The sequence below is a fragment of the Sinohyriopsis cumingii genome, chromosome 12 (assembly GCF_028554795.1).
Source record: "Sinohyriopsis cumingii isolate HCF-2022 chromosome 12, ASM2855479v2, whole genome shotgun sequence".
NCBI classification, from domain to species: domain Eukaryota; kingdom Metazoa; phylum Mollusca; class Bivalvia; order Unionida; family Unionidae; genus Sinohyriopsis; species Sinohyriopsis cumingii.
In genome coordinates, this window is record NC_142972.1 from 79,187,087 (window position 1) to 79,214,657 (window position 27,571).

The window sequence follows — 27,571 nt, forward strand, 5'->3', positions numbered from 1 at the left end:
GGAGATAACTTACTGTAATGATTACTATATTATTCAAAACAATCTCGTCTTATTTTTCACCATGTTGGACATGCGTGAACTTTAACGATGTAATAAATGTAGATTTTCAAACAATTGACATGCATTTCGTCATATGTTTGATAACCACTACAAACAGACCGTGACAGTTAAGACAAAATAAATCCATTTATATTTCTTTATTATCTATCGATCCGTATATACATACACTATATATACAAAAATGAATGAAGCGTACATTACAGATGAACTGATTTAAACTTCAAATGTTCTATTCATATGTATATTATGGCCTTATTGAACTGGACAAACATTTTTGTAAATAGATTTCAAAGTGTTTATATTTTTATCTAGTAAAAGCTTATTTTTCACTTTGCCAAGTATGAAGATAATTGGCTTTAGCAATGGAAAAACAAATCCACTATATAGGGATGAATAGCCAATTGTTATTTACAGAGCTTTGTCAGTGGAGATATCAGGCGACCGTGGAATAATCATACCTATTGTTAATGTCAGGTTTCCAGACAAAGACGGGAGAATTTGCTAAGCAAAAATTTTAAAATATTAGCTGAAACACGTAATGGAAATAGCCGAAAAAGTTTATAATTCTGGTAAAAGGATCATCAGTAGCTTCGCAGTTAATTTCAAATCTTCTCGCGAATAGCCAGTCACAGAAGTGACTAGACTATTAATTTAAAGTTTTGTGTTTGGACAAGGAAACAACACGACCCTAATGACACTTTAAGCGATTCAAGGAAATGCGAAAAGAGTAACTTTTCAGATAAATATAGTAATTTAAAGGAATTACTTGAACAGACACGTACTAGAAAATATTACCAGTATGATACTGATATAGTACTTAGATTATTAGACAGGGAACATTAGGCATGTCCCCTGGATTGTTTCATAGTCAGTTCTATACTTAAGACAGATGCACTGATTCTAGTTACCGCTGATTGCTGTTATATTCGCCCATGTATATCGATCCGAGCAGGTCATTACTCTATGGTCGAGTGATATAAAACAATATGAATATTCGTTATAGCGTGTTGAAACTATTCTGCATATAACAGTTACAGAAGAATAACTGCTTGCAAGATTCCTCTTTTACATGCCGCCAGACATTTTTACCTTTCTACCCGGCGAAGACGATCTCCTATCCATGTATATACAGAAATTCAAATTGGACCTAATCTTGCACTTTATTTAAATTTTCTTTAGATTTTTGCATTGGCATATGACAAGATTCAGTGTACCTTTTCTGCGCCCTTGGTTTTTCAAACGGTTTGAATATTTAAACCTAGCAAAGAGTAAAATGTTACAAATGTGTATTGTGAATAAGAATATCTGTGGTAACAGAGGCAGGATAACACTCATTTATTTGTCAAGTTACTGGAGATGCTTTCCATTTTCGAGATAGCCAATTGCATGTATGAATGACCCTCCATCCCTTATCAATTAATTAACGTTACATAAGGCACTGACAATCAAGATAATTATGAAAAAAAATTATATTCTTATACATGTGAAGTAAATCAAACTTATTCTTTTTAATGAAAGACTACATATATTATGTGCATTCATGGCAATATAGCCTAGTTCCAGAGAACCGAGAGGTACAATTGAGAGAGATCAAAAGTCGTAAATACACTTGAACAATAATTATTTACTTAGAACTTGATAAGTATTAATTGTTCATTGCAAAAGGTTAATTGATGCTTTCAGTTTCTTCCCAGATCTTTTGTCGGATGCCTGAACGATAATTTCAGAAATTCCAATGATTAATTTAATATCAGTTTCTCTTTCATGACGGGGAACTCTCATATCAAGGTCATCTACCCTAAGCTCTCCTAACATCGCACATGAAGAATCGGCAGTGAACTTGACGTTTTCGTCTTTGCTTGCATAGATTGGAAGGAAGACATGGTCAAGGTCGTCATCTACTGGATAAAGTGTACAGCTGTAAATGGTATCCCCACATTTATACAAATCCCCCTTCTTTATAATCGGCTTGAAGACACCATTACAAATCCGACGACCGTTAGGAGTGAACCTTAAATTATCCAATGGATGTACTCCATCCTTAAAGCTGACTGCATGCGATATTCCATACGTGTACCTGCAAACCCTGTACGTTATACACAACGGGTCGTGACCAAAAAGGACTGCTCCTTTCAGCACGACAAGTCCTGGATCATTAGGGACCACAATCTTCCAGGAAGGATACTTGTTTTTGATTCTATTAAATAGCAGAGGGGATTCTGAAAAACCTCCGACAAGAAGAGCAATGGATATACTAAACCGACCATTCGCATCATAGAAAGCTTGCATGTGATCTATTAACCTATTCACAGATTCTGCAAAGAAAGTTTTGAAGACTTCTTGATCCATTCTAAGTTTATTCCCTGGCAAAAGCTCTAGATTCGATGCAAAATTAGTCCTAGTGATACTATCTTTCAGTCTCTCTTCTGAAATTTGTTCGAATATCTCTACAAGTATTGCTGGCAGTTTCAAATCAAGTGTGGTCTCCCTAGATGCTTGCATTGTCCTCTTCGTAACTTCAAAGTCACGAAACAAATCAAAGTAGTCATCCATCGCAACCTTTTTAAACTCCTGAAGCACTCGATTGCCAAATATCTTAATTAGGAACTGTTTAAAAGATTCGTCCACTCTCTGACCTCCCCAAGCATTACCTGATCCCTGGAAAATTTCTTTCACTTTGTGATCGTCAATGACCTCGTGGACTGTCGTGTCGACTGTTCCACCTGAATTGAAAGCACATTATTAAATTCCATATCACAGTAAAGACAGAATTATCTTTTTGATTAATTGAAGCTAACGTGATTGAAGGAAATTAAACACATACGTATTATCCTTGTGGCGTAGCAGAATATTATCAAATATACAGAAAATATAGCATTCCATCTCTTGAAAGAACCAATACTGAATCCAAGGTAAATCTATACTGCTAAAGGTGTTACTCAAATGTGACATTACTCTTGAACAGTAAAAATACGAGTTAAACATTGAGCTCCATGTTATTTACTCAAGGTTTTGAAAAATATTCTAGGACATGTGATTTTTCTATTGAAAAGTTTTAAAAATTGCAACTTTTGCGGATGGATCATTTATTTGGCCTCTTGAGTAAATGTAACTCGTGTCTTGCTTTTATCTTATCAATGATTTAACAAAAGTGAAAGATTATATCAGTGAAATGTTGTTTTGTCTTTTAAACAAAAATCATATTAGAAATATTTTGCTGTTTACATCTATTGCGTAAGTCTCTACTAACTTATGAAATGTGTTGAGCTTTTTCTTGGGGTTGGATGATGAAATTGATGTCGCAGGATTGGTTGTTACTAAATATGCATTAAGCTTTAACATTCTTGCTTGTTGTTATTTTCCAGTTAGTGTCTCTCTCCTGTTAAAATATTTAAAAAACAACAACCTCAAGCAAAATAAATTATTTTATGAATTAACAAAAACTGCACATTCCTTTTATATTAAGAGATTTAAAATTACCGTGGAAAGATTTGCTATTTTAATGTCCATTTTGTCGTCTTTGCGTTGTTTGCAATGAATTTCCACACATGGTAGGCTTATGGACTCTTATTTATAAGATTCAGTGTCTAGCGTACTCGGTCTAATTACTTGGACTGTCACATCATTGATCATAAACAATTAGTGATGCCCAAAATGTGTTCGAAAAGTGTACATAAAGTTTTTACTTATTGTATGTATTGCTAACCTAATTTTGAAATAAAAGTCAGTTTATTGTGCCCTTGTGCAATTTATTCTATATAGTGTCAGCATTCAAGATTTATCCAAACAATATTAAACAATGTGAACAAATTTTGTTTGACTTTATTGTAGACATACTGTTTAATTATTATTTGATAGCAGAATGCCAGCGAGAAAGTTACCGTCGAATTACAAAACGTAAGCTACAGTGCTAAATAAGACTTAAATAAAACGATACATTTTTTGACAAGTTTGCTGAAATACTAAATCCACATACCACGTCCAAAAATTAGTGGTTTTGAAAAATGAATAAAAATACTCATACCTATCTCGCCTTCACAACCGATAGAATGTTTTGTTTTGAATACGATTATATATCCCTTGGTGCTGCCAAATAATCCCAGATACTTTCATTATGTTGCCTATTGCTTGTAGCAGATAGATTCGTTGCTCTGAAGAACGTTATCACTAAAAATTTTACATCTAATAGCAACTAAGCAATTTACATGAAAAATTATACAAAACGTGATTTAGAGAGAATTTTGAATGTAATGATCTTCACTGAAGACTTACCTCCAACATCAACAATGATATACCTTGTTCGAGGAGATAATTTAACCATCTCTTCATTTCCATTGGATGAATGTGACTGAAGAGGAATATGCTTGCAGTATAGAGAAGCTGCCTCAGGTTCAAGAGCAATGATGAGCTGTTCTCTTGGAATTCCAGCCTAGTAAAATTATTTTGAAACAGTATTTTAAGAAAATATATGCACTTTGTCTGCCGCTGTGTTAAAACTATATCCACTGTTTTTGTCTCTTCAGTTTTCTTGCAAATAGAAGACTGCTTTAAACAACTTCGTATATTTCCGGCGGTTTGGGTTCATTTGCTAATACTTCGCAGAAGCATTAGTCAGGACATGTAAGAAACTTTAATACTTGTTGTTGCATTGAACTTTCCACCCTGATTATCAAATGGTTGCTTCCAAGGCGTAAAAATACTGGTATTTATTAAATATTAAATATCAGCATTTTGCGTACTTGTTATTTCATGAATTAAACGTAATTTCCATAAAAGCCTAAGAGCGAAATTGCATTGATCGTTCACTTACATCTAAAATCGAAAAAAGACATATTTCTCATCTATGAAAAGGGAATATATATATATATATATATATATATATATATATATATATATATATATATATATATATATATATATATATATCACTACTGAAGCAATCCATGGCTGCATCAGCGCTGTGTGTAGTTCCCAGTTTCTACCAAACATTTGGAATGATTATATTATATGCTTAAATTTTGCATTCTGATAAGTGAGTTTTTATTATCTGCTATAGGCTTTCACGGTCACGTATTTCCTACACCGTTATGTGTTCCACTGAAATATTGGTTATATTACTACACGCTTAAAGTTTTACCCAAGTATTCGAAGTTTTCCTGTCTTGCATGATGAACCAAAAACGGCTGGGTCATTATAATACGATTCGCAAGAGTGGCTGTGAGCGTAGCGCAAGATCGATCATTGCTAACTCCGAACAATTTATGTATATTTGATTCATGGAATTTAGAATATCCTACAATGATTTTTGTAATTGTAGTGTTAGAAAAATAAATAATCAATGTTGAGATTACCTCCTCCGCAGCTTCACGCATAAACTCTTTCGCTGCGTCGTTCCAAATTGCCGGAACAGTCAACACCCATCTAATATTCTTCCCTGATAAATCTCCATTGAATCCTTTTTCGCATTCAGATAATAAATCTTTCTTGAGGTACCCAATGGCAAGGCTAAAAACAATCATCGCAGAGAGCTCTTTCCCTTCTTCATCCTTGATCAACATGTTCCGTTTGATAGGCTGAAATATTAAATGTAAAATGTTTCATAAAACAAACATAAACAATTTTAAAAGCATAAAATGGATTATATTTTTTTTTTATTTACTTATAACCTTGGGTAACATTGACGAAAGGATGCCAATGGATTATGGATTATTCTAATAAACTTTGTCATTGATTGTGGGGAAGGCAGAATTTTAAACCATAAAAGGTGAAATATATTTCTTATTTGTTGACGCGACCCTAAATATAGTAGTACAGAGTTTTGATTATCTTCCTCAATCATTGGCCCATTGTTTTCGTTCAATTTCTATCAGTACAAATTCATCTAATGTATCTCATTACTCTCTTTCATCCAAAACAAGCGCCTTTAACTCTAGACACCTATTTGAATTATATCAGCAGTCACATATAAATTTCCAAAATTATTTATTTGTATCCAGTTTTCTTAGTCAAATATTTCAAATGTTAGACAAAAATACCTCATCGCCAAATAGAGACATCTTGAATTTCTGGAAGAAAAACCATTCGCGATGCTCTGTCTTAGATGCTAGGCGTGCAAACATGTTTTCAGCATCATATCCAAAAGCTTCTAATGTTTTGCCATCAGAGCGAATAAGAAGCGATGTGGGAGCCTTGAGAGAAATGTTTCTCCCGTTGGGCCATTTTTTGACTACAATGTTTGTTGGATTGTTCTCATATTCATGCCTGAAGGAAAATGCCCAGCTAGAAAATGTCGTTCCAAAGTCGATGGCTGCTACGAGAAGGATGTTTGCGTCTTTAGATGATTTCTAAAAGAAAAATAGTGACTATTTTACAATTTTAATATGATCTAATGAGTGATATCGTTCTGCAGGTTATGTAGGACCACCGTATTTATGCTAATTTTAGCCAATACAACACGATTCTTTTTCCCCATTACTATTTTGATACAACGTGAACACTTCTTTCAGACTAAAATAAGTAAAAATTGACTTTGCTTGGATGAAACCACTTTAAAGGAAATATATGAACGTCTCTACGTATTTGTTTTGACTGTTGTTGATTTTTTCTCGGTTTTATTTTGGGTAGGTGGGTATTTTTTAAAACTTCACGCTTCATTTATGCTTCTAATTAAGGGAATATGATAGTGAGCACACAGTTACATAGAAGTAAACAAACCACATCAGACAAGCTGGATTTGTCTTCCTTTTGAGAGGACCCTCCTCTGAAAACCTTTTTGAGAAAAGCCATCTTTCATAATGAAAATGTTGAAGGTATAGACGTGTCCGTTTACGAAGGTCCAAATTCAATAACCTAAGGAAAAAATGAAATTATTATAAGAAATACAAATAATTGGCGATATAAGATTTTCTAATATTTTCCATGTACTTACTTGAATTTGTATTTTTTTTAATGTGAATGCCTTTGTAGGGTGTGATTGTTCAATAACCAAATTAGTTAATAGTAAAATAAACACTTATCAAATTCTAGATATAAAGAATATATGTTTATTTAAGGCAAATACCCATCAAAATATAAAAAGCTTATAATAAATCTTTTGAAATGTCAGGAATATACGTCATTAGTCAAGAAAACAATTATTGACGATGTTAAAGAAACTTTATGCTCGATTGACAGTTTCAGAATTATCTAAATGGTTGGTGTATGGATTTTTCTATAGCAAGTTAAAAACAAACCTTGATATAATACATGTCGATATGAATTATACTAAGTCATTATCTGTTGAGCAGACAACGTACACAGCAACGTCACGGATAACAAAACTGAAATGTTATGAGACTAATGAATATCAAAATAATAACATACTAACATACTTGATTCATAACACATGAATAACACAAATCATGGACGCTTCAAAGAGAATGGTTGGTGCATCGCTTAGTTTTGGGCCATTTCAGCTTATTTGGGCTACTTGATGGAAATTTTATTTATGGTTGCAAGCAAATTTTTATAAAGATTTGGGAAAGAAATATTTTGAATTTCCATAACGCAAAGATAGTGCAAGAAGTTTGATGGACAAAGTAAAATCCCAAAACAAAATCCGCCTGACCGTATCATCCATGTACCACCTTATGCACGCGGAGATGACACAACGGTAACTGAAGCAACAACATGTATAGTGAAAGTTCAGCAGAATAGATGCAAATGCATATGACTTGGGAAAAAGAACGTTGCTGCAGAACATGTCATTGTGAATACTGTAAATCATAATCGATCGCGTTACATGTTGGCACAGGTGCTCGACCACACCTCAAATGCGGCATCGGATCTGAGTCTAATTATCTATGCCGACCATGCTAATCTGCTCGCGGGTATTATCGCGAGCACCGGCTAAGACTTTCCAAGATAAATTTAGAAAAAGTTGCTGTTGCTGTCGATGAAATAATATTAAAGAATGAGACAATTGCAATTTCATAGCCTAATAAAGTAACACTAATTTTACAATTGTTTAGTGGAATAAGCAATTAGAGTTTCTTTTATTATTCTAAAAGCAAGCCTACCTTGAGTCAACTCAAGCAATTCGCTTTTCAATGTTGAATAAGATTATCGGAAGGTGCAAGAAAAACAGAATGCTTCCACTATTAGGCCTTGTCACGGATGAGCGATATCCCATACTGAGACAGCTTCGTGGAAGAGCCTCGCAGTTACATTTTAATTCCTTCACGGGTCACTTGGGTTGACGTTGCACATATTGGTCACTGATGAAGAAAATCACCGCAGTATCTCATCTACTAATGTCACTGAGGCTGTCGCGTATACTCGTCAACGTGTCTATTTCTCCGACTTATGCGACACAAACGTGTTGTAGATTTAGAAAATTACTTGCCAATCAGATCAAACGCATATATCCAGGCAAAAATGTTCTGATGCTCCTCTTGAACATGCGTCCAGAAATCAGTCTTGTTGTGGACTTTACTATTCCGTCCGCTCCCCAGACAAAGGTCCCATCAAAGGTGACAAAATCGTATGTAGATACTTTACTAGTGGTGCCTTTGTGATCTTGAACCGCAAAGACGCTGAGGCCATCACATATAAAATGGATAAAAGTGTTGCAAAGATCCTTGAAACGTTTTATGATCACAACCGAGAAGGTTTATTATGATATGCTCATTTTTCCCCCGTTAACTTTACATTATCAGAATCGTTCAATATTCCCCGATATTGACCGCGCGCGACAATACACATATAGCATTTACGTGAATAAAGGAACTACTTTCTATTGTAAACAAACAATGACGCATACGCCAGCACTTTTGATTTGTAAACAAATCATATACACTCGCGTAAGAGGCTCTTTACGTTGTGGTTGTTTAAATTTGTTTCTGAATGAACTAAAACATGTTTCGTGGACGCCAAAAAACCCAGCTGTTTTGGCACATTCCGCGTTGATACAATGTTACGGATTTAGGCTAGCTACATTGTATGAAAGACAGAATGTTAGGTCCTTACAAATAACATACAAGTGACAAGGCATATACTGTCTTCTTTATCTGGTGATAAGAATGGCAAAATAAAATATACTTACAGTTTTACATCTTGAATTTCCTCAAAATGTTTTTTTTTAATTCTGCAAATCCGAATACATGAGCCATGTCATAGGTTTTCAGTCTGGATTACACATTTCTAAATTGTGCTGTAATTTCAATGATAAGTGCAATTGCATCCTCCTTACTGCACTCAAAATGAAATAAGCATTAAATTCAATAGCGTCTTTTTCGTAATTGCAATTGAAAGACTTCATATTTTTCCTACGTTATGATTTCAAACATTCAATGACAGAAACAGAAACACATTTGCAGACGTAAACACTCTTCTCCCGCGCCACTTCAGTCCGATGTATTTCATGTATAATTAGCACACATGAATCCAGTCCAAAATCACAAACTTTCGTCGAATCGAAACAAAATACCAAAATATATTTATTCCAGATCAAATGGAAAAGTTGTTGCAATGCGCATTCATTCACAATATGACTGCAAATTTCAATTTTAACTAGACACGCCATTTTCTTTCGAAAGTTATCTCGAGCGCGCGACTAAGTTTAAATTTATCTGGGCGGAGTTATGTGCGCATTAATAATGATGTCATGGTGTAATGACAAATCTGCGCTTGTGTATTTAGTTTGGAATACGGCATTCATTCATTTACGTTGTTTCTTGTCGTGTATTTTGTTTATATAATTAAACCTTAGGGAGAATAAAAAAGTGAGCATATAATAAAAAGGTTACAGCATTTGTATGGGAAAATATGAACTCGTTTTGTCGGAAGGAAATACTATGCTCACAAGTTCGTTCAGTATTCCATCCGAAAACTCGTTCATATTTTCCCATACAAATGCAGTAACCTATAAATACGGACTCTTTCCAGATGTGCAGAAGTTTATGTTAGGATTTTGCGATACAGAATATTTCTTGGACCCAGTTATATTCCATCATGAGCGTGTATTCCGCTGTGAACAGTGATATACATGATAAACACGACAACCATTGTTTGAATGTCCTATCTTCTCCCCGGTGCATCACGCACGTGATAATATAGATCAACCGTACAAAAATACGAGCAGTACATGGATGAAGTCGAGTTTGGCGATACAGAATTCCCTGTACAGACTTCTGAGGCAAAACTAAAAAGGTTTTACCAATTCAACTCTGGCATCGTCGTTAATGTGTACCCTTGGGGAAAAAACCTTGAGCCAATTCGACTATTCCAGACATACACATCAAATTAAAGTTGGGCTGTTGTTGTTGAGTAATATTTAGGGCATCATTAAGTCTGGATAACATATTTTCCCTAGTACAGCAAGCACAATAACAGAACGTGTCCATCTCGACGCTGCATTTATTCACTAAGCAACAGCTGCTTGACAAGCATGACTTTACTGCGGGGTTGTCAGCGAGAAGTCATAGTATACGATCGTGTCAGAGCATGGTTAGAATATTCTGAAATTTACTGTGACGCAAACAAAGATGAAGGTCCCATATGCGATCTACGTGGAATTTGAGTTTCTGAATATTTCCGTAGTTGCTAAAACAAGTACCATTCGGGCTTTGGTACACCGTCGTCCGATGCAGAGGAGCGACGGAACCACCAGTATTAAACCGTGATATGGAAGCGGTTGCGATGTTTATTAAATCGATTGAAGTTACAGCTGAATGGATTCAAGTAAAACTTTCCTCGCCCAAGGACATGGTTATGACCCGTGAAGGCATTTGAGACTGTTTTGCGACTTATCATTGCTGGATTGACGAAGGAATTTTCATTTTCACCCATCAAAAAGTTCCACTGCTACATCACTGGCGCGTACATAGGAGCTTCACACCGTACATGCAACATGCAGCTATCAATTTAACCATCACGAATAAAAATTCAAGTTGTTCTTCATAACCTGCGCCTATATGATGACCTCGCTATACCATAGACAAAAAATAATATTCTAACTGGATTAACTGAAGTCTATTGACAGCTGTATTTTCTCATTTCAAGCCTTGACACACTTGTTGGCAACCTTCCAGAGGAATGTAAAGATCATTTCACAATCACTCCTCGGTACGGTGGCGCTGAGGTAACACCTGAAGCTGCATACATGCCAATGAATTTACCCGTACGAGTATACGAGAGGCTGGACAAAGTTTTCAGGAAATCAGTTGCCACCAGTTGAGGCATTTTCGTTATCACTTTCCCTGGAATGCATTTGCGCTGATGAATGCGCGCGTGAAAACAACATCTGGTCTGCGTTTCTTTGCTGAAATATCGGTGACTACCACGATTTGTATTTACTCACTAATTTTTCATAGTTGCAAAGTCTTTGATGCATTTCGCGATCGCGACACTTCCGAGTAAAGTAAAAGTCCGACTCCGCGCACTTCTTCTCGTTGCCGTCGCCAGGAATGGCCCGGTATGCAATACCATCGAAAATCCGCGTCGAGTTTTAACTGCTCACTGACTTTGATTAACATTTGTTCGTCGAACGTAGTATTTTCAGTGCAATTTCTATGTCACTGTTATGCTTGAGTGAACAATCCGGGCCTCTATGGATATGACCTAACCTGCCAAAATAGTTACAACATATATATTGCTAACTGTAACTTGTAGGAGTGGATGATGGTACAACATATGCCCCTATGTTAGTACAACAGCAACGGCGATATCAGACATTTCTTTGAAGCTGATGTTGATCTGATGTTGCCGGATGCGCTTTACCGGACCCACAACGATTATCCACTGGCCCCAAAAACGCTGTCGTGGAGCAGTTTTGTTGGCAAATTCACCGAATGCACCAAGATGGTTCCAACTCTGCCCTGGACACTTAATTGTCTTGTCCACGAACGATCCTGGGGATGCGTGAGTATAAATTTCACCGGGTACCACGGATTCTCCAGTCCGTGTGGATTGCTCCTGACATCCAGATGAAAACGGTTCTGCGAACGGCCGCCTCAAATGAACTTGAAATTTATGAACAATGCCACGTTCCAGGAAGGTCAACAGCAAAAAGTTCACACGTTTATCGCGAACCGAGCATTCGAATTGCGCAAGATAATTGATGGTGGATTGCCGTGCACAGTAAAACAAAATCCAAATCAAAGTTGACAAAAACCTATCTATGAAACTGCGTCCCTGTAGGACCTATCAATGCTGCTCATATCTGAGTTATATTACAACAACGTGAAACCGCGGTACAGCGACAACGACAAGACACAGTACACGGACATGTATTCGTTCCTGATCATGACCAATAATGATGTATACGTCGACATGGGTACAACATCGCTTTCAACGAATTTGATACCAGCGAGGTCTCGAAAGATCATCCACTGCTCATCAAAGCCAGCAAGAAAGTTGTGGGGAAATTCAAAGATGAGTGAACTGGCAAACCCTTTGAGAAATTTGTTTGACTGAGACCTAATATGTGCTTTACTGTAATTTTCCCCCAATGGATCCGGAATGCCTGACAAAAACATCAAGAAAGCCAAAGGAGTGCTTATATTGGTTGTGGAGATAGTACTCAAGTACGACATTTACGTGGAGTGTCTTCGGCAACGATGTGAATTTATACAAGCGACGTATCTTATTTCATCACGGAATATCAAATGGGTGTGTATCATTGCACCAAGGTGAGTTTGTCACTGATGGAATAAAGCGGTGGAAATTGCCTGATATAATCACTACAAACGCGCACCGGGTCAAAGCGAAAGGGTAACAGAGTTGGCTGAAATAAATATTGGAGATACTTCCATATTCGAGGTAATGACTTGTAAGTCTTCCCTTAAATACTCCTACTTGGTGGTAATATTAACTTGATCCACGCTGGCGCTGTACGGTTGCGTATTTCCTGTTCCGGAATGTTAATATAGTTCGAGATCGTGAATGCGTCAACGGACCATACCGGGTTAGTAGCACGACGTTATCCTCCTGCCAGCTAACCGGACCGTACAAGATTATCTTCGAAGAAGCCCAACACGGGTGGCTACTCAATTACTTCAGCTTGTCTTACACGCACTGATCGTGTAATTGCGTTCTTCAAAGTTGCTATGACCAGGCATAACCACACATTCGTAACCGATCTACATTGGCGTTCTCATATCAAACCGTCCACGGGAATTTTCCTTAGCGTAGGTAGATCTATCTGCCACACTACTTGTTTGGCCAGCCACGCTCTGACAACGCTGTTAGTAAATTTTACTGCACTCGCTTACTTTCTAGGAAAGTCAGGTCCCTTTATAAATTTTGGCTCCCCCACCCCAACAGTTCACCTGATCCGACCCCAAATTCATGGGCAAAGAGATGACGATATCAAACTCTACATGTCTCAATGACCCAAATGGTGATTTATGTTTCTGCAGCTACAACGCAACTAGTTTTCCCATCTTCTAGCAAATTAATTGATTTGAGCCTCTATCGTAATGATAAAAACTTCCTCGCTTTCGAATTTGATATACTGCCACCTTTGAGTTACACTGTCGACATGACCTGAGTGCGGTGAATACAAGTAAGGAAACAGACCTTTACGCATCGATTCACATAAAATTCCTTTATCTTAACTCTCAATAACGCCTTCCTCGTGAAGTGAAAGATTGAGCGGTTAATGTAGATACGCGCTAGTGACTGAGCCGTCACTGTACATACGCGTTAGTGACAGCTTAAAGCAGGGCGAAATAGTTGGTTAGTTAGAAAACACATGGCCGCTGTGAGCAGAAAGTGGGTGACCATTACATACATGACATTTATATAGGAAATTTGCCGGGGGGAAATAAGAATGACCGTCGTGAATAGGTGACCGCTGATCTAAGGTGATCGTTATTACAGGTTTGGCTACACCCCTCCACATACATACATACATACATACCCATGCACATATGCAAGTTACGACTATATTTGACATTCATTTATTGTTATCAAAATAATTTATACATTAAATATTTTCTTTACTTGCATTTTGTTATCATTTTAAATGTTTATTTACTTTACTACCAATCTTCTGAAAATAAATAAATACATCAATTAGGAAAAAAATATTACATTACCAGTCTTCTGATTAACACCTTTGTAGCTGCTCTGCTCTATAAACATGTATACATAACTATTCCATCTTTTTCCTTCTCCAAAATACTCAGTAAAAGCATTGCAAAAAATAAACCCATACATTCATCAATGCACACTTGTTTCATTTTATCTGTGGACATAGCTCAGCGTATTCTAAATTGTAGATGTGATTTGTAAACCTCAAAAATATGCTTGTAACGTTGCCATTTGTCATCAAACGTTTTCCTTGTACAAGTGATATATGCATAATATTTTTCCGACATGTGCTAAAACATTATTATTATTATTATTATTATTTAAAACTTTGTTTCTGTATATTGTAACTGTGATCACTGGCAGTTTGCTGATCACTGTTATACTATTCCAATGAAAACATGTTTATGAAAACGCAAAGTATATCTCTAATAAAAACGTATGAGGACCAACGCAACACAGCCGTATAGATTCGACGAAGAAGCGTTTCATCGACCCGGGCCAAACTGGCGAGGGACAGAAATGACTCTAAATCCCATTTTTTTGTGCTGAGTAGGACATTACTTCATTTCTCATATGCATCCATTATTCATTAGAATGCTATTGTATAAATGTCCGAAATATACATACGGCAAAATCGGTTTTATAGTACATAAAGGTGTGAACCAGTAAAAACCGTTTGAATGTCACATGCTTTGATATCATGCTGAAGAAAAAAATCATGCCACCCTATATTGTTACGAGAGTAGTCTTTTAAGGTGATGTTCGGGCCCAAAACCCTATTTTGAACTTGACGACAACATAATTTTCCCCCTCCATAACCCCCTCAAGTAAGTCTAAACAACTAGGAAAACAAACTTTGTTGAGGCAACAGCGTCTATTTCATAATCGATTACTGACATGAAGACATGCCATTGAATCGTCGCCGTCGTCAAACAAAATAGTGTTTGATCCAGAACACACCTTTATAGAAGATTACTCATCTATTTCGCATACAAATGCTAGAGATTGCTAGCAATTTTTATATGATATTTCACACAAAATTACTATACCTAACATTCACACAAAGTTCCTATCCCCAATTAATAACTCGCTGAGATATGTAGGTCTGTTAAAATGAATGCCCTATTAATAACTCGCTAAGAATTTATTAAATATCGATTTAATCACACACTACAAGGAGATTAGTGTCTACTGCATATAGTTATATGTCTACATTTCATATATGTAAAAGCTTAATAGTCGTGTGATTAAGGTGTTCGGACAAACGTTAGATCGACTAGTGGAAACTGCAAAACGGGTTCGAGTCCAGAAAAACGCGATAGACATATTGCTATTTTACATGAATTATTTTTGTCCTCGTATTTTGGCTCGATCTTTTTATTTATTGTTGATAAAAAATACATATCCCCAACACAAATAACAATAATGGGTTTGCGGTTCGGCGAATGAAGCAATTTCAGCTGTTGTAAGTAATATTGGAATATAATTAGCGCGCTAATTATTCTGCTATAATATTTTCTGGCGCGTCTGATACAGTAAAGTGTCTTTAATATTTATATATATATATATATATATATATATATATATATATATATATATATATATATATATATATATATATATATATATATATGTTTTCTTGGAGACCTGAGGAAATTTGATTGAATTCTGTTATTTCCGTTCATCATGAAACTGTTTTTGTAATTATTTGAATAGCCGTAGTAAACCTATTTTCAGCTAAAACCTTATCAATCAGAGCACTAATTTTTTTATTGACAGGATCTGAAATAAACTCTCTGTACATATCATACACTTCAGATGAGATATCATCATATCTTATATCTGGTAAAACTGGTGATGAAAATGGAGGATCAAAATGTGTTGGTATTACAGTAATATCATTAACTCTGTTACGATAAATATATTCTTTTTCGTCAATATAACAAATAACATAAAATAACTGACCCCGTTTAAAAATTTTAAGTACTAGATGTTGCCTGAGGATTGCATATACTGTTGCAAAACTTAAAAGATCGTTAAGGTTCCCCTATAGTTATGGTGGGTAGCTTTAGGTATCCGGCAATCAGCTCATTGTTTTTTTTTGTTGTTTTTTTTTTGTATTTTACTTGTCAGTAATTTCCACCGTCTTTTGAATCGTTTTTTTAACAGTTGTACTTTCATCAAGCTCTTGATAAAATATATATCATTCGACACTATCATATAACTCAATTCTAGACTCAATTTATGATACTGTGTTTAGTGGTGTAAGAGTCTCATGGAGGGGTAGTACCTCAGGTGGGGGTAGCAGTCGTACTCCCTCGAGGTATCTAGTCCACCTTTGGTCTTCACTTGGAGTTCAACTCTCACCTGTGGCTCCAAGAAACTGTAGCATGCCCAGCGGCCACACCACGGGCAACGGCTTCGACTGGCCAGCCAAACCAGGTTGAGGGTAACTGATGGGTTTCAGATCCCCGGTAAGTCAGGGATTGTCACCCATTGCATGTGAAGCCTGGAACCGGCGGACTGCGCGGAAGAACCACCAGCTGGTCAACGGGCAGAAAGGCGGACCCATCAAAGCGATGTGGAGCGCTAAGAGCACGGCAAGACACGTAGGACGCCTTGGTCATCCACTGCATCCAGTCTCCAATCCAGCCGCCTTGACTACGTCTTGCAACTGGACAAAGTGGAGTCTGGACGACAGAGTGAGGCTGACGCAGAGCAACTCTTCCTCACTTTAATCCAACTCACGCGCAAGTCATATATGTCATCACCCGTGCCCAAGTCCTGTGGAGATGGGCGAGCTGCGACGCGACAGGTGTCGATGCACTGGTAGCCGTAGTGGCGGACCTGCACGCAGGCGGCTCGGGCTATATGATCGTCTTCCATTGATCTGATGCAGAAATGGATGTCGGCAGCCGTCTGAGCGACTAAGAAGACCTCTTCAGGATAGCGCTGCTTACCTCCATAGCCTGAGAAAGGGGCTAGAAAAGATGCCCTAAAACAAGCCTGCTTCATCTACCCCGACCAGCTTACCTCGGCTGGAGGGAATCCCATTCTTGCGGTCGAAACACAAAAGAAAACCCAACAAGTTCCGCTCACTCTTGGTGCGTGGAACATACGCACTCTATTGGATCGTGCAGAGGCTGACATAGCAGAGAGAAGAACTGCTCTGATTGAAAAAGAACTTGCTCGCTACAAGATAGAGATAGCAACCCTAAGTGAAACTCGCTTGGCCGACGAGGGCCAACTGACTGAAGTTGGAGCTGGTTACACCTTTTTCTGGAGTGGACGTTGCACCGATGAACGTCGGAAGTCTGGAGTTGGATTCGCTGTCAAGTCGAGTTTGGTGAATAAGCTCTTCATCTTACCGAAGGGAATTAATGACCGGCTTATAGTGCTGAAGCTACCCTTACATGGAAAAAAGCAAGCCACACTCATTAGTGCTTATGCACCAACCATGACGTACTCGGAGGAAGCCAAAGACAAGTTCTACCAGGATCTGTAAACTCTGATTGCTTCGGTACCAAAGTCAGACAAGCTGATCATTCTTGTTGATTTTAACGCCAGAGTTGGCGCGGACCACATCTCGTGAAAGGGAGTTTTTGGTAGACATGGAATTGGCAACTGCAACAGTAATCTACATCTACTCTTGAGAATGTACGCAACATTTGATCTCCTGGTCACAAACACCATCTTCCTTCTGCCTAAACGCAATAAAACAACTTGGATGCACCAACGGTCTAAGCGTTGGCATCAGATCGACTACGTCTTAGTTCGTAGGAATGACAGGCAGGATGTTCGTGTGACCAAGGCCATGTGTGGTGCTGACTGCTGGACAGACCACAGGCAACTGATCTCCAAGATGAATACAAAAATTCAACCTCCCAGACGCCCACAGGGAATTAAAGTCCCAAAACGACTCAACGTCTCCAGGCTGAAAGTCTGCAACAATGAGCAAGCTCTGTCTGAAGCTTTGACAAGCCAGCTAGAAACCACTTACTCTGATACCAACGACGTAGAGAAATGCTGGATAGCCTTCAAACATCTGTTGTACTCCACTGCATCTGAAGCCGTTGGCGTCACTGCGCGAAAGCACCAAGACTGGTTTGACGAGAACCGTGAAGAAATACAGTCTCTGTTATAGGAGAAGCATCATCTCCAACGTGCATACAACATCGACCCCATGTACGCTGCAAAGAAAGATGTCTTCAGCAGAGTTCGCCAAGCTGTGCAGAAGAAACTAGGCGAGATGCAGGACACATGACTGAGCCGAAAGGCTGATGATATCCAGTCTTTTGCCGACAGACACGACATGAATAATTTCTGTAGTGCTCTTCGTAATGTTTATGGCCCAGTAACATCAGGTACAGCCCCACTCTTGCGTTCCAATGGCAGCATTCTCATAACCGAGAAGGAGAAGATACTGGATCGCTGGGAGGAACACTTTGACGGTATCGTCAACAGACCCTCTTCCATCAACGATGTAGTGATCAACCGTCTACGACAGGTGGAGATCAACGATAGGTTGGCTGACCCTCCAACAGTGCTGGAGACTCTTAAGGCCATTGAGCTCCTGTCTAGTGGAAAAGCTCCAGGAGCAGACTACATCCCAGCTGAGATCTACAAGTCTAGTGGGCCTAAGTTAGTGGGAAGACTAACAGAGATGTTCTGTGGCATGTCGAAGATGAAACGCATACCCCAGGAATTCAAAGATGCATCTATCGTCCACCTTTACAAACGCAAAGGCAATCGCCAGTCCTGCGACAACCATAGAGGAATCTCTCTACTCTGCATCGCTGACAAGGTCCTTGCCAGGCTACTGCTGAACAGACTCACAGAATTCATTGATCATGGCATACTGCCAGAAAGCTAGTGTGGCTTCAGAACGGAGAGAGGCACCATCGACATGATCTTTGCTCCCAGACAGTTGCAAGAAAAATGTCTTGAACAAAATGTCCAGCTATACACCACCTTCGTGGACCTGACTAAGGCATTCGACACTGTCAGCCGAGAAGGCCTTTGGAGGATCATGGATCAAATTAGGATGTCCAGAAGTCTTCATTGAAATGCTGAAAACGTTTCACGATGGCATGCTTGCCAGAGTCAAGGACCAGGGTAACTATTCCAAACCCTTTGCAATTACAAATGGTGTGAAACAAGGATGCGTCTAAGCCCCCACTCTCTTCAGCCTCATGTTCTCCTCAATGTTGATGGATGCTTTCAAGGACGGCGATGTTGGAGTAGGTCTCAGATACCGTTTGGATGGGAAGTTGTTCAACTCGAGGAGGCTCCAAGCCAAAACCAAAGTCCAAGTTGAGAACATTCGCGACCTGCTGTTTGCAGATGACTGTGCCCTCAACTCCGGCACGGAGGCAGGCAGGCAACATAGCATGGACATTTTTCCACAGCGTGCTCCAACTTCGGCCTCACCATCTCTACCAGCAAGACCGAGGCCAGCTCCTGGAGACGATTACCTGGAGCCATCCGTCACTGTCAATGCCATAAGCTCAAAAATGTAGACAGGTTCACATACCTCAGCAGCACCCTCTCACAAGCAGCCCACATAGACGATGAGGTCAACACTAGGATTGCCAAAGCCAGCATAGCATTTGGTAGACTCCGTTCAAATGTCTGGGATAGGAGAGGCATCAAGCTTGCCACCAAACTCAAAGTCTACGCAGCGGTTGTTCTCACCACCCTCCTCTATGCTTGCGAGACATGGATTGTGTATAGCCGCCATGTTAAAAAACTGAACCACTCCCATATGAGCTCCCTGAGGAAGCTACTGAAAATCAGATGGCAGGACAAGGTACCAAACACAGAGGTGCTCACTAAGGCCGGCATTACAAGCATCCACACCATGCTGTGCAAGGCACGACTCCGATGGGCTGGCCATGTTGTTCGCATGCCGGTAGAACGCCTACCTAAGAAGGTCTTTTATGGAGAGCTACAACAAGGCAAAAGATCTTACGGTGGCAAAAAAAGAGATGCAAGGACACCCTCAAGGCTTCGCTGAAGAACCTAAGCATTGATCCTGATAGCTGGGAGATTGTCGATGATAACCGATCTGCTTGGCGCAGTTAAGTCAACACTGGTGCGGAAGCCTTTGAGCAGAAAAGACTGGTGGACGCAGCTGCAAAACGTGATCTGCGCAAATCCAGGAACATCAGTTCCGCAACTCTCGGCCAGCAACCTGCACATCCATGTCCCCACTGCAACAGACTCTTCTGGGCCCGGATCGGACTGATCATCCATCTCCAGATCCACCTCCAGTGAATCGATGACATTAAATCGTCCTCACCGACACCGATGGACGAACATCAATGTGATTTACGTTATACTTTTCTTTATCGCCGTTGAGAGAGTCTATCAAAACTAGATATGCTGTTGTGAGCAGGTTAGTGTCAGTACTGTCATCTACTATTTCTAACATCGTCCTTTTATCATAATAGTTCATACCGAGCACACGCAATACTTTACGTTTTTAGGAAATGTGTCCTTGAGCTTAGGATTTTATTTTAGAAACTTGTGCTTCCTTGTTTCAGCTTGTTTGTCAAGCTCGTAGTGATTCGTTTTTAGTTGCTCTAACTCTGGTTTCTTACCACCATGACATTTTGTTTTTACAAGGTTAGATTTATCAGTAGTCAAAAGCTTTTCTTTATTTAGCTCGAGCAGTGCATTTATCAAATATTTTTTAACCTTTAACCGCCGCACCTCGCAATCGTTTACATGACAGTATTTGCTAATTATATCAAAGTCTCTGATAGCGGATTTCAGTTGAGGGCATATCATTCCTGAAACCCTAGAACAATTGTCGCTCTTCTCAGTTAAACCAGGGAAACGGAAAGTTCATTTTTTCATTCGAGCAATTATATTTATTGCTCTTGCCTCTTCCACATTTTCTAGGTCTAGCTGATCAGCATCACCTATTTTGATCTCCGATTTTGGGTTTAATATTAATAATAAAACTCTTATGCAAGTCTGGTCGATGGAGGAGCAATAAACATATATTATAATTACATTAAAATCACAGCGTGCTGGGGCGCCAGACCTATACTAGGTCATCGAGTGTATATATCTGAAACATCGACAAACTTGAAAAAGGACCTCTAGCGTTGAAAACATAAATCCGGAAATACGAGTACTTTTTGTGGTGAAAAAGATTGTTAGAAAACTCGTAAGACGAGCTAGACCAAAACCTGATGTTGCTGCGTTCTGTGTGATTGTAAATTAATCATGATTTTGTTAGACGATTGCAATAAAAACGTCTATAAAAATTATCTTGACCATGCTGTGAGATAACCATAGACGACTCTGCAACTTAGGTCAAGTATATTGAATATCTTGACGAGAACTCTAATGAGCCTAACACGATGTGGATTATAACATTTAATACTCGAGACGAAGATGTATTTATACTGCCGTACAAAGAAGTTTGTTTAAAAGCGTTATATATCAAATCGCCATTCAAACAGTTGAAGATATTTATATGCAGCTACCAGTTGCAAGCATAATCTTAAACATTGTATCGTTTTGCAATGATTACTCTAGATCTGTTTCAACAAATATGATGTGGTTCAGAGATACTGGAAACGGAAATGTTTTCTTCAAATAAATAAATTTGATGCTGCTGCTAATTTAACGTTAACAAGATTTTTTTATTGCTAACTCTGAATCTCTTGGAATCATTGCACCAGCTGTAGCTGAAGATGCAGATGATGTAAGGACTTTGCTGACAAAAGTGTGTCCTTTTTCCGTCCACCTGCCGCCGCACCTGATGGAGTTGCAATGCTGACAATATTAAATAGGATAACAAAAATTTGAAATTGAACAATATAATGCAGGTTACGCTAAACTAACAGCTTCACAGACGGATCAAGACAAGTTAAGACGATGGTACCGTTTAGCACAATTTTTTTCGCGACTATGACAAAGTATTTCGTGGCATAAAATATACTATTATACTTGACAGAGCTGATCAAAGCGATTGTTTTACGAGAAACGTTGATGGTGTTGTTGGTGTTGATAATTATTAATAATAATTTTAATTTTGTGATTTCTAAGCTTGCTCTGTGGATTCCTCGAGTTGTTGTATCCGTCTCAAAATTAATAGAGCTTGAGGCAATGTTAGCCGCGTACAGCAGAAAGATAGGTCTCGAACAGCACAAGGTTTATCAAACAACTGAACGAAATTCAGCTGCTAACACATGGCAGATAACAATGAACAGTTACGCGTCATGTATCTGTTGTGTTTCAACGACAAGATCGACGAATAATCAGCTGCTAAACAATTCTGTTTTCGATCACATTGACGTAAGATAATATTTGTTAGAATCCATTTTAAGCAATGACATGAACGAGCGATCGAATGTAAGTTTGCTGCCAATGTCGATAAAAATGTATCTCGTGTTTATCTGTATCTAACAGAGGGGATGCAAAAAATATCAGGACACTGACAGTGGATCTCAGATATCAGTCGAAGAATTGGGTCTCAGATATCAGTCGAAGAATTTCGATTTCTTTACCAGATATTTCATTTTGATGTTAGTAAGCACAGCGAACGAGCTGTTGGATTAACAGCTGACATTGAAGTAACAGGGATGTTAGGAGAGGCTTCAGGAGCTGAACCAGCAAATCAGTATGACGCTCATACACTTATAACATCTGACAGATATATAACACTTGACGCTGTACGAGGTTGAATGTCTGTCCAAGTGTAATGTGCAAGCACTTGGATTGCATAGCAATGGAGGGTAAAACACTATAATATTATATGATAAAATCGATAATGAAATATATTTTGCGTGTTATTAATCTGTCACAAGGACAAATACAAAAAATAGCATGAGCTATAGCTACACGAAAAGTGGTTTCATTAAAAATATATTTCAAAATGTGTAGCGTTCCAACAAAATTACTTCTGACGCAACGACAAATAAACTATTAAAGGTAAGCCTTTTATACTTGGCACAAATAATAGCATTTGCCAAATCGAAAGCGGTCCTTATTGGATAAACAGGATCAACGATAGCTACTTTAGCACAAACACTATTGCGAAAGACATTACCTTTGGTAGGAACGTTAGACTTTGCTGCAGCGTTAGGTGCATTATAAAGAGCGGCATAAAGCTGTATCCTGAGACGGAGCTACCGGTGACGGAATCAACAGTTGCCGTAACAGGGGCCGCTATAAAATCCAAATTTTATCTGATCGAGAATAATTACAATGCCGACAACACGACCACGCAAAACTCCTATGACAAAAAAGAACCACAAGAACGAACCAAAATGCGATATGGGGCGGGTTCATAAGTCCGCTGCTAGCAGGGATAGCGGAAAGTTTATTACCAAATTTGTTAGGGATAGAACATTGAAGGCAGGTATACGGACTCGCGGAAGTCGTGGCCGAGGACTGATGTTACCGAGAACCAGACGATGAAATCATCGACGACTTCTGGAACTCAAATAATGAAATCGTCCGCGTTTCTTGGCATCCGTCCGTCTACGAGAGACGATGGCATAGCTCCAAAGTACGCTTTTGCTTATCCTTCTTTTTAGCTCTCTTTTCAGCTTGCTTTATTCTTCTCTTTTCCTCTGCGTTTTGAACTCCCTGCCTGACAGCTAGACGCCAGCTGGAACGGTTGTTTGCACAGCTCTCCCAGTCGTTGACATTGATGTTTGCTGTCTTCATATCCTTCTTGCAAACATCTTTGTAGCGCAGATGTGGTCGTCCAGTTGGTCGTGCACCTTCTGCTAACTCCCCATATAACAGGTCCTTGGGAATGCGACCTGGGTCCATTCTCTTGACATGGCTCAGCCAGCGAAGGCGCCCGCGTTAAATAAACCTAATGATATAAGCGGATTTATCGGAGTATTTTTAAAAAATGAGTTAGCAAATAAATCACCAACTGCTAATCAAACCTGTGTTATCACTATCCAAGATTTCAAGGACGGATCTGGAACTCACTGGGTAGCACTTTACAACAACAACTAATTTGACTCGTGCTGTCTTCCTCCGAGTGATGTTATCAAAGAATACATCTTTAAAAGATATATAAAAAATTGTAACTCTAATCACCTTGAGCCACTTGGAACTTCAGCTTTTTGTTATTATTATGTTATTTTTATCTTGCGGATGTCTGGGACGATACCGTCCAAGTCTGATGGCAAATCGGGTATTTTTTTAAGTTTATTTTGAAATTTGACCCGTTTCCTAGCCTCAGCAATGAGCGTAAAGCGGTACTTGGATCGTAAACGATCTTAAGATTAATTTTGTCTGACATCAAGTATAAAATGACAACATACTGTCTCAAATGCAGAACCAATACCAATAACATCAAGAAACAGCAGAAACAACCGCTATCAACAGAAAAATGTTGAAAAGTATATGTGATGTCTGTGGTAAGAGAAAGAGTATGTTCCTTAAACAAGATAAATTCGGTGATACAATAACCGGTAGTTGTGCAATGCAAAACCAGAGTGCTAGCACTCCGACAATAATTTCTGACGATAAAGTTAATTTAGTAAGCGACTAAAAATAAATGAAATGTAATTGCGAGAATGTGAACAAAGAGCTGTGCCTTTAACAAAATAGGATAGTTGCTTATTGCCACAGTTTCAATCATAGAGCTGTCATTGGATCATGATTGGATATACATAAAATTATTGGCACATTACCGAAACCAAAGGGAGATTAGACATTGCCAGGATATAAATATACAGGACCGTGGAATCCACGTGATCAGCAACTCCATGAAAATGACAATCCGTTACCGGGACAAGAACCTTACATTGCAATTACGATACGTCATGATATCTGTTATCGTGATCACGTCGACGACAAAAAAGGTTGCGAGCGGGTAATGCTTGACGAACTACGATATGAAATCGGATAGTATGCGAGAATGATTTGACAGAAAACTAGTACAAGGTATCATTGGATCAAAATATAAACTTGGCCTTGGGATACCTCAGAAACTTGAGATGGAGACGCTAACACATGAGCTACATAGACCTAAAAAAAACGTATAAACGACGGAATGTCGTCGCAAAGGAAGTTGATGATATCTGGGCGATAGATCTAGCAGATATGAAAAACATTGCAAAGTACAACGATAACAAAAGATCCTTGTTTAACGTTTTTTTTTTACCACCGTAGCAAATACGCGTTTAGTGTCCCTATTTCTGATAAAACTGGATCGACGACAACAAATGCGCTTGAAGATATTTTTGTTAAGACGGATCGAAAACCAAACAAAATCTGGACTGACCATGGATCAGAGCTTTTTAACGAAATATTCGAGCAGTTTCTGAGACAAAATAATTTCAAAAATATGTTACCGGTAACGAAGGAAAGATTGTTATTGTCGAATGAGTTAATCGTACAATAAAAGAAAAGATTTACAAATATCTTACAGCAAACAACACCATCAGATATATTGATGATCTTCCAACGATGATAACGGATTATAATAACATTGCACACAGAACAGTTGTAACGTCATTGAACGACTGCTATAAAATTCCAGTTATTGCAAACGAGAACATATATCGCAGACACAAGTTTAACGTTGGTGATCGTGTCGGAATTTCATTAACAAAAAAAAAAATCAGAAAAAGGTTTTACCCTGAATTTGTTTGAGAAAGTATTTGTCATCGACAAGATTTTAACAATAATACCGGAAACATACGGGCTAAAAGATCTTACAAATGAAAATGTCACAGGAAGTTTTGATGAGTAAGAACTTCAACTAACAACTTAAGATATTTTTGTTATCGAACGAGTGATAAAAAAACGAGGTAATACAATTTGGTCAAATGGCGCGGTTACGGTGATAGTTTTAACAGTTGGATACCAACTAGTAAGAACAAAGATCTTTGATTAGATCACTAGCGATCCGATTAGATTGCTAGCGATCCGATTAGTTGCCGTAGATCTTTTCAAATTTTAGCAGAACAGACTTGTAATTAATGGGTCTTCACAGCGATATCAGATACTGTCTTCGATCTTCTGTTAAATCTATCAACAAGTTTAAAATCTTTACCAAATTTAAATCAAATTTTATATATATTGACGACCGCACACTTCAAGTTGTCCAATACGCATAAATGGTTTAAGTATCTCCCAAAAAATAACTGATGCTCTGCGACAGTAAAACCAATTTTTTAATCTTTTTTGCAAGCTGATGTTTAACATTATATCGTGATTGTGCTACGACATAAACTTGTTCGTGCTGAGGTATAATACCGTGTTCATCGGCAAGTTGATCATCAGGTACAGGAAACATATGTTTCTTGATCAAATTGTGATTGTTCTACATGCTGATGCGATTTTGTCAGTCGATTACAATCTTCAATTTTATCTAGATCAGGTCGAAGATAAGAAAATCGTTGAAACCTATCATATTTTATCATCGACATTATACATAAAACTTTTGTCTATTAAAGAATAATAAAAAAGGCCGGACGAAATAAGGAGTATCGTCAGAGCCAAAATATTTTAATATTTACATATTGTCTGACGCGGTTAAAGTTTTCATGAGCAATGATAAAATGGATCTCAAGCATGTAAATCTTATCGTTGGATACTATCCTTACCCGGCATTTGATGTCCTGTTAACAGATTATGAAGTATTGGAACCGGAAAAAGATATAATAACAAAATATTTGTCAGATATTACAGGGAAACTGTCATGAAATGGGGTCATTGTTTCATTGTTGCTTGACTCGAGACAGTCTTAGGGATATTCTAAAGATTGATCTGTGATCGACAAGTTTACGTTAAATAGTTGAATAATATGGAACGTTTTTTACTCGAGCAAATGTTGTAAACACATATCAACTTGAAGAGGCTATAAGAAACATGTTTCTTGGTGATGAGAACGCGATGGCCCACTACACAGTAGAATGAAAAAAAATCTTATTTGGCTCAGTAACGTCGAAGTCAATCGCATGGTAAAATATGGTAAGATTTAGATCGAGTACGACACAGAAGCGCTAAACAAACAGCGATATTGCTGCTATACTAAACAACAAATGGATATCGAAAGAAGATTTTGTCAAAAGTTGTTGTTGAAAATACTCATTTTCTGGCGCCATCAGCAGCAGAGTTGATGGTCAGCAAATGTTAAAGTATTTTGATGCGGCTGTTGTTGAAGAAAATAGTGTTTCTTCACGTGTGATAGAGTTTATTGATGTGACAGGTTTGGTAGGAATTTTTAAATTAATACCACCTCCTGTGCCGACTCTCGTATTTTCCTTCTGTTACACAAGGTCAAGATTTTCGAGACGATTATCGTTTTTAGTTCGGTTTTTATGATCAATAACTAAGCCACTAGGAATCAAACCAAGAAAATCTTCAAACACAAATTTGTTTGATTTATATAAAAGTTGATTGATATTAGCTCCTCATACCATTACCCGAATATAACCATCTTTAT

The 27,571-nt window shown here is 38.1% G+C and overlaps 1 protein-coding gene across 1 annotated transcript; it reads right to left on the reverse strand.

The window, feature by feature from the left end:
• Positions 1-561: 561 nt before the first annotated feature.
• Positions 562-26,773, reverse strand: LOC149786801 (heat shock 70 kDa protein 12A-like). Its single transcript, XM_089978262.1, has 6 exons — positions 26,730-26,773; positions 6,775-6,909; positions 6,096-6,404; positions 5,412-5,633; positions 4,333-4,489; positions 562-2,783 (listed from the first exon to the last, which is right to left on the reverse strand). Exons 2-6 carry the CDS (start codon positions 6,844-6,846, stop codon positions 1,714-1,716), a joined length of 1,830 nt encoding a protein of 609 aa, XP_089834388.1. The 5' UTR covers positions 6,847-6,909; positions 26,730-26,773; the 3' UTR covers positions 562-1,713.
• Between the last annotated feature and the right edge of the window lie 798 nt (positions 26,774-27,571).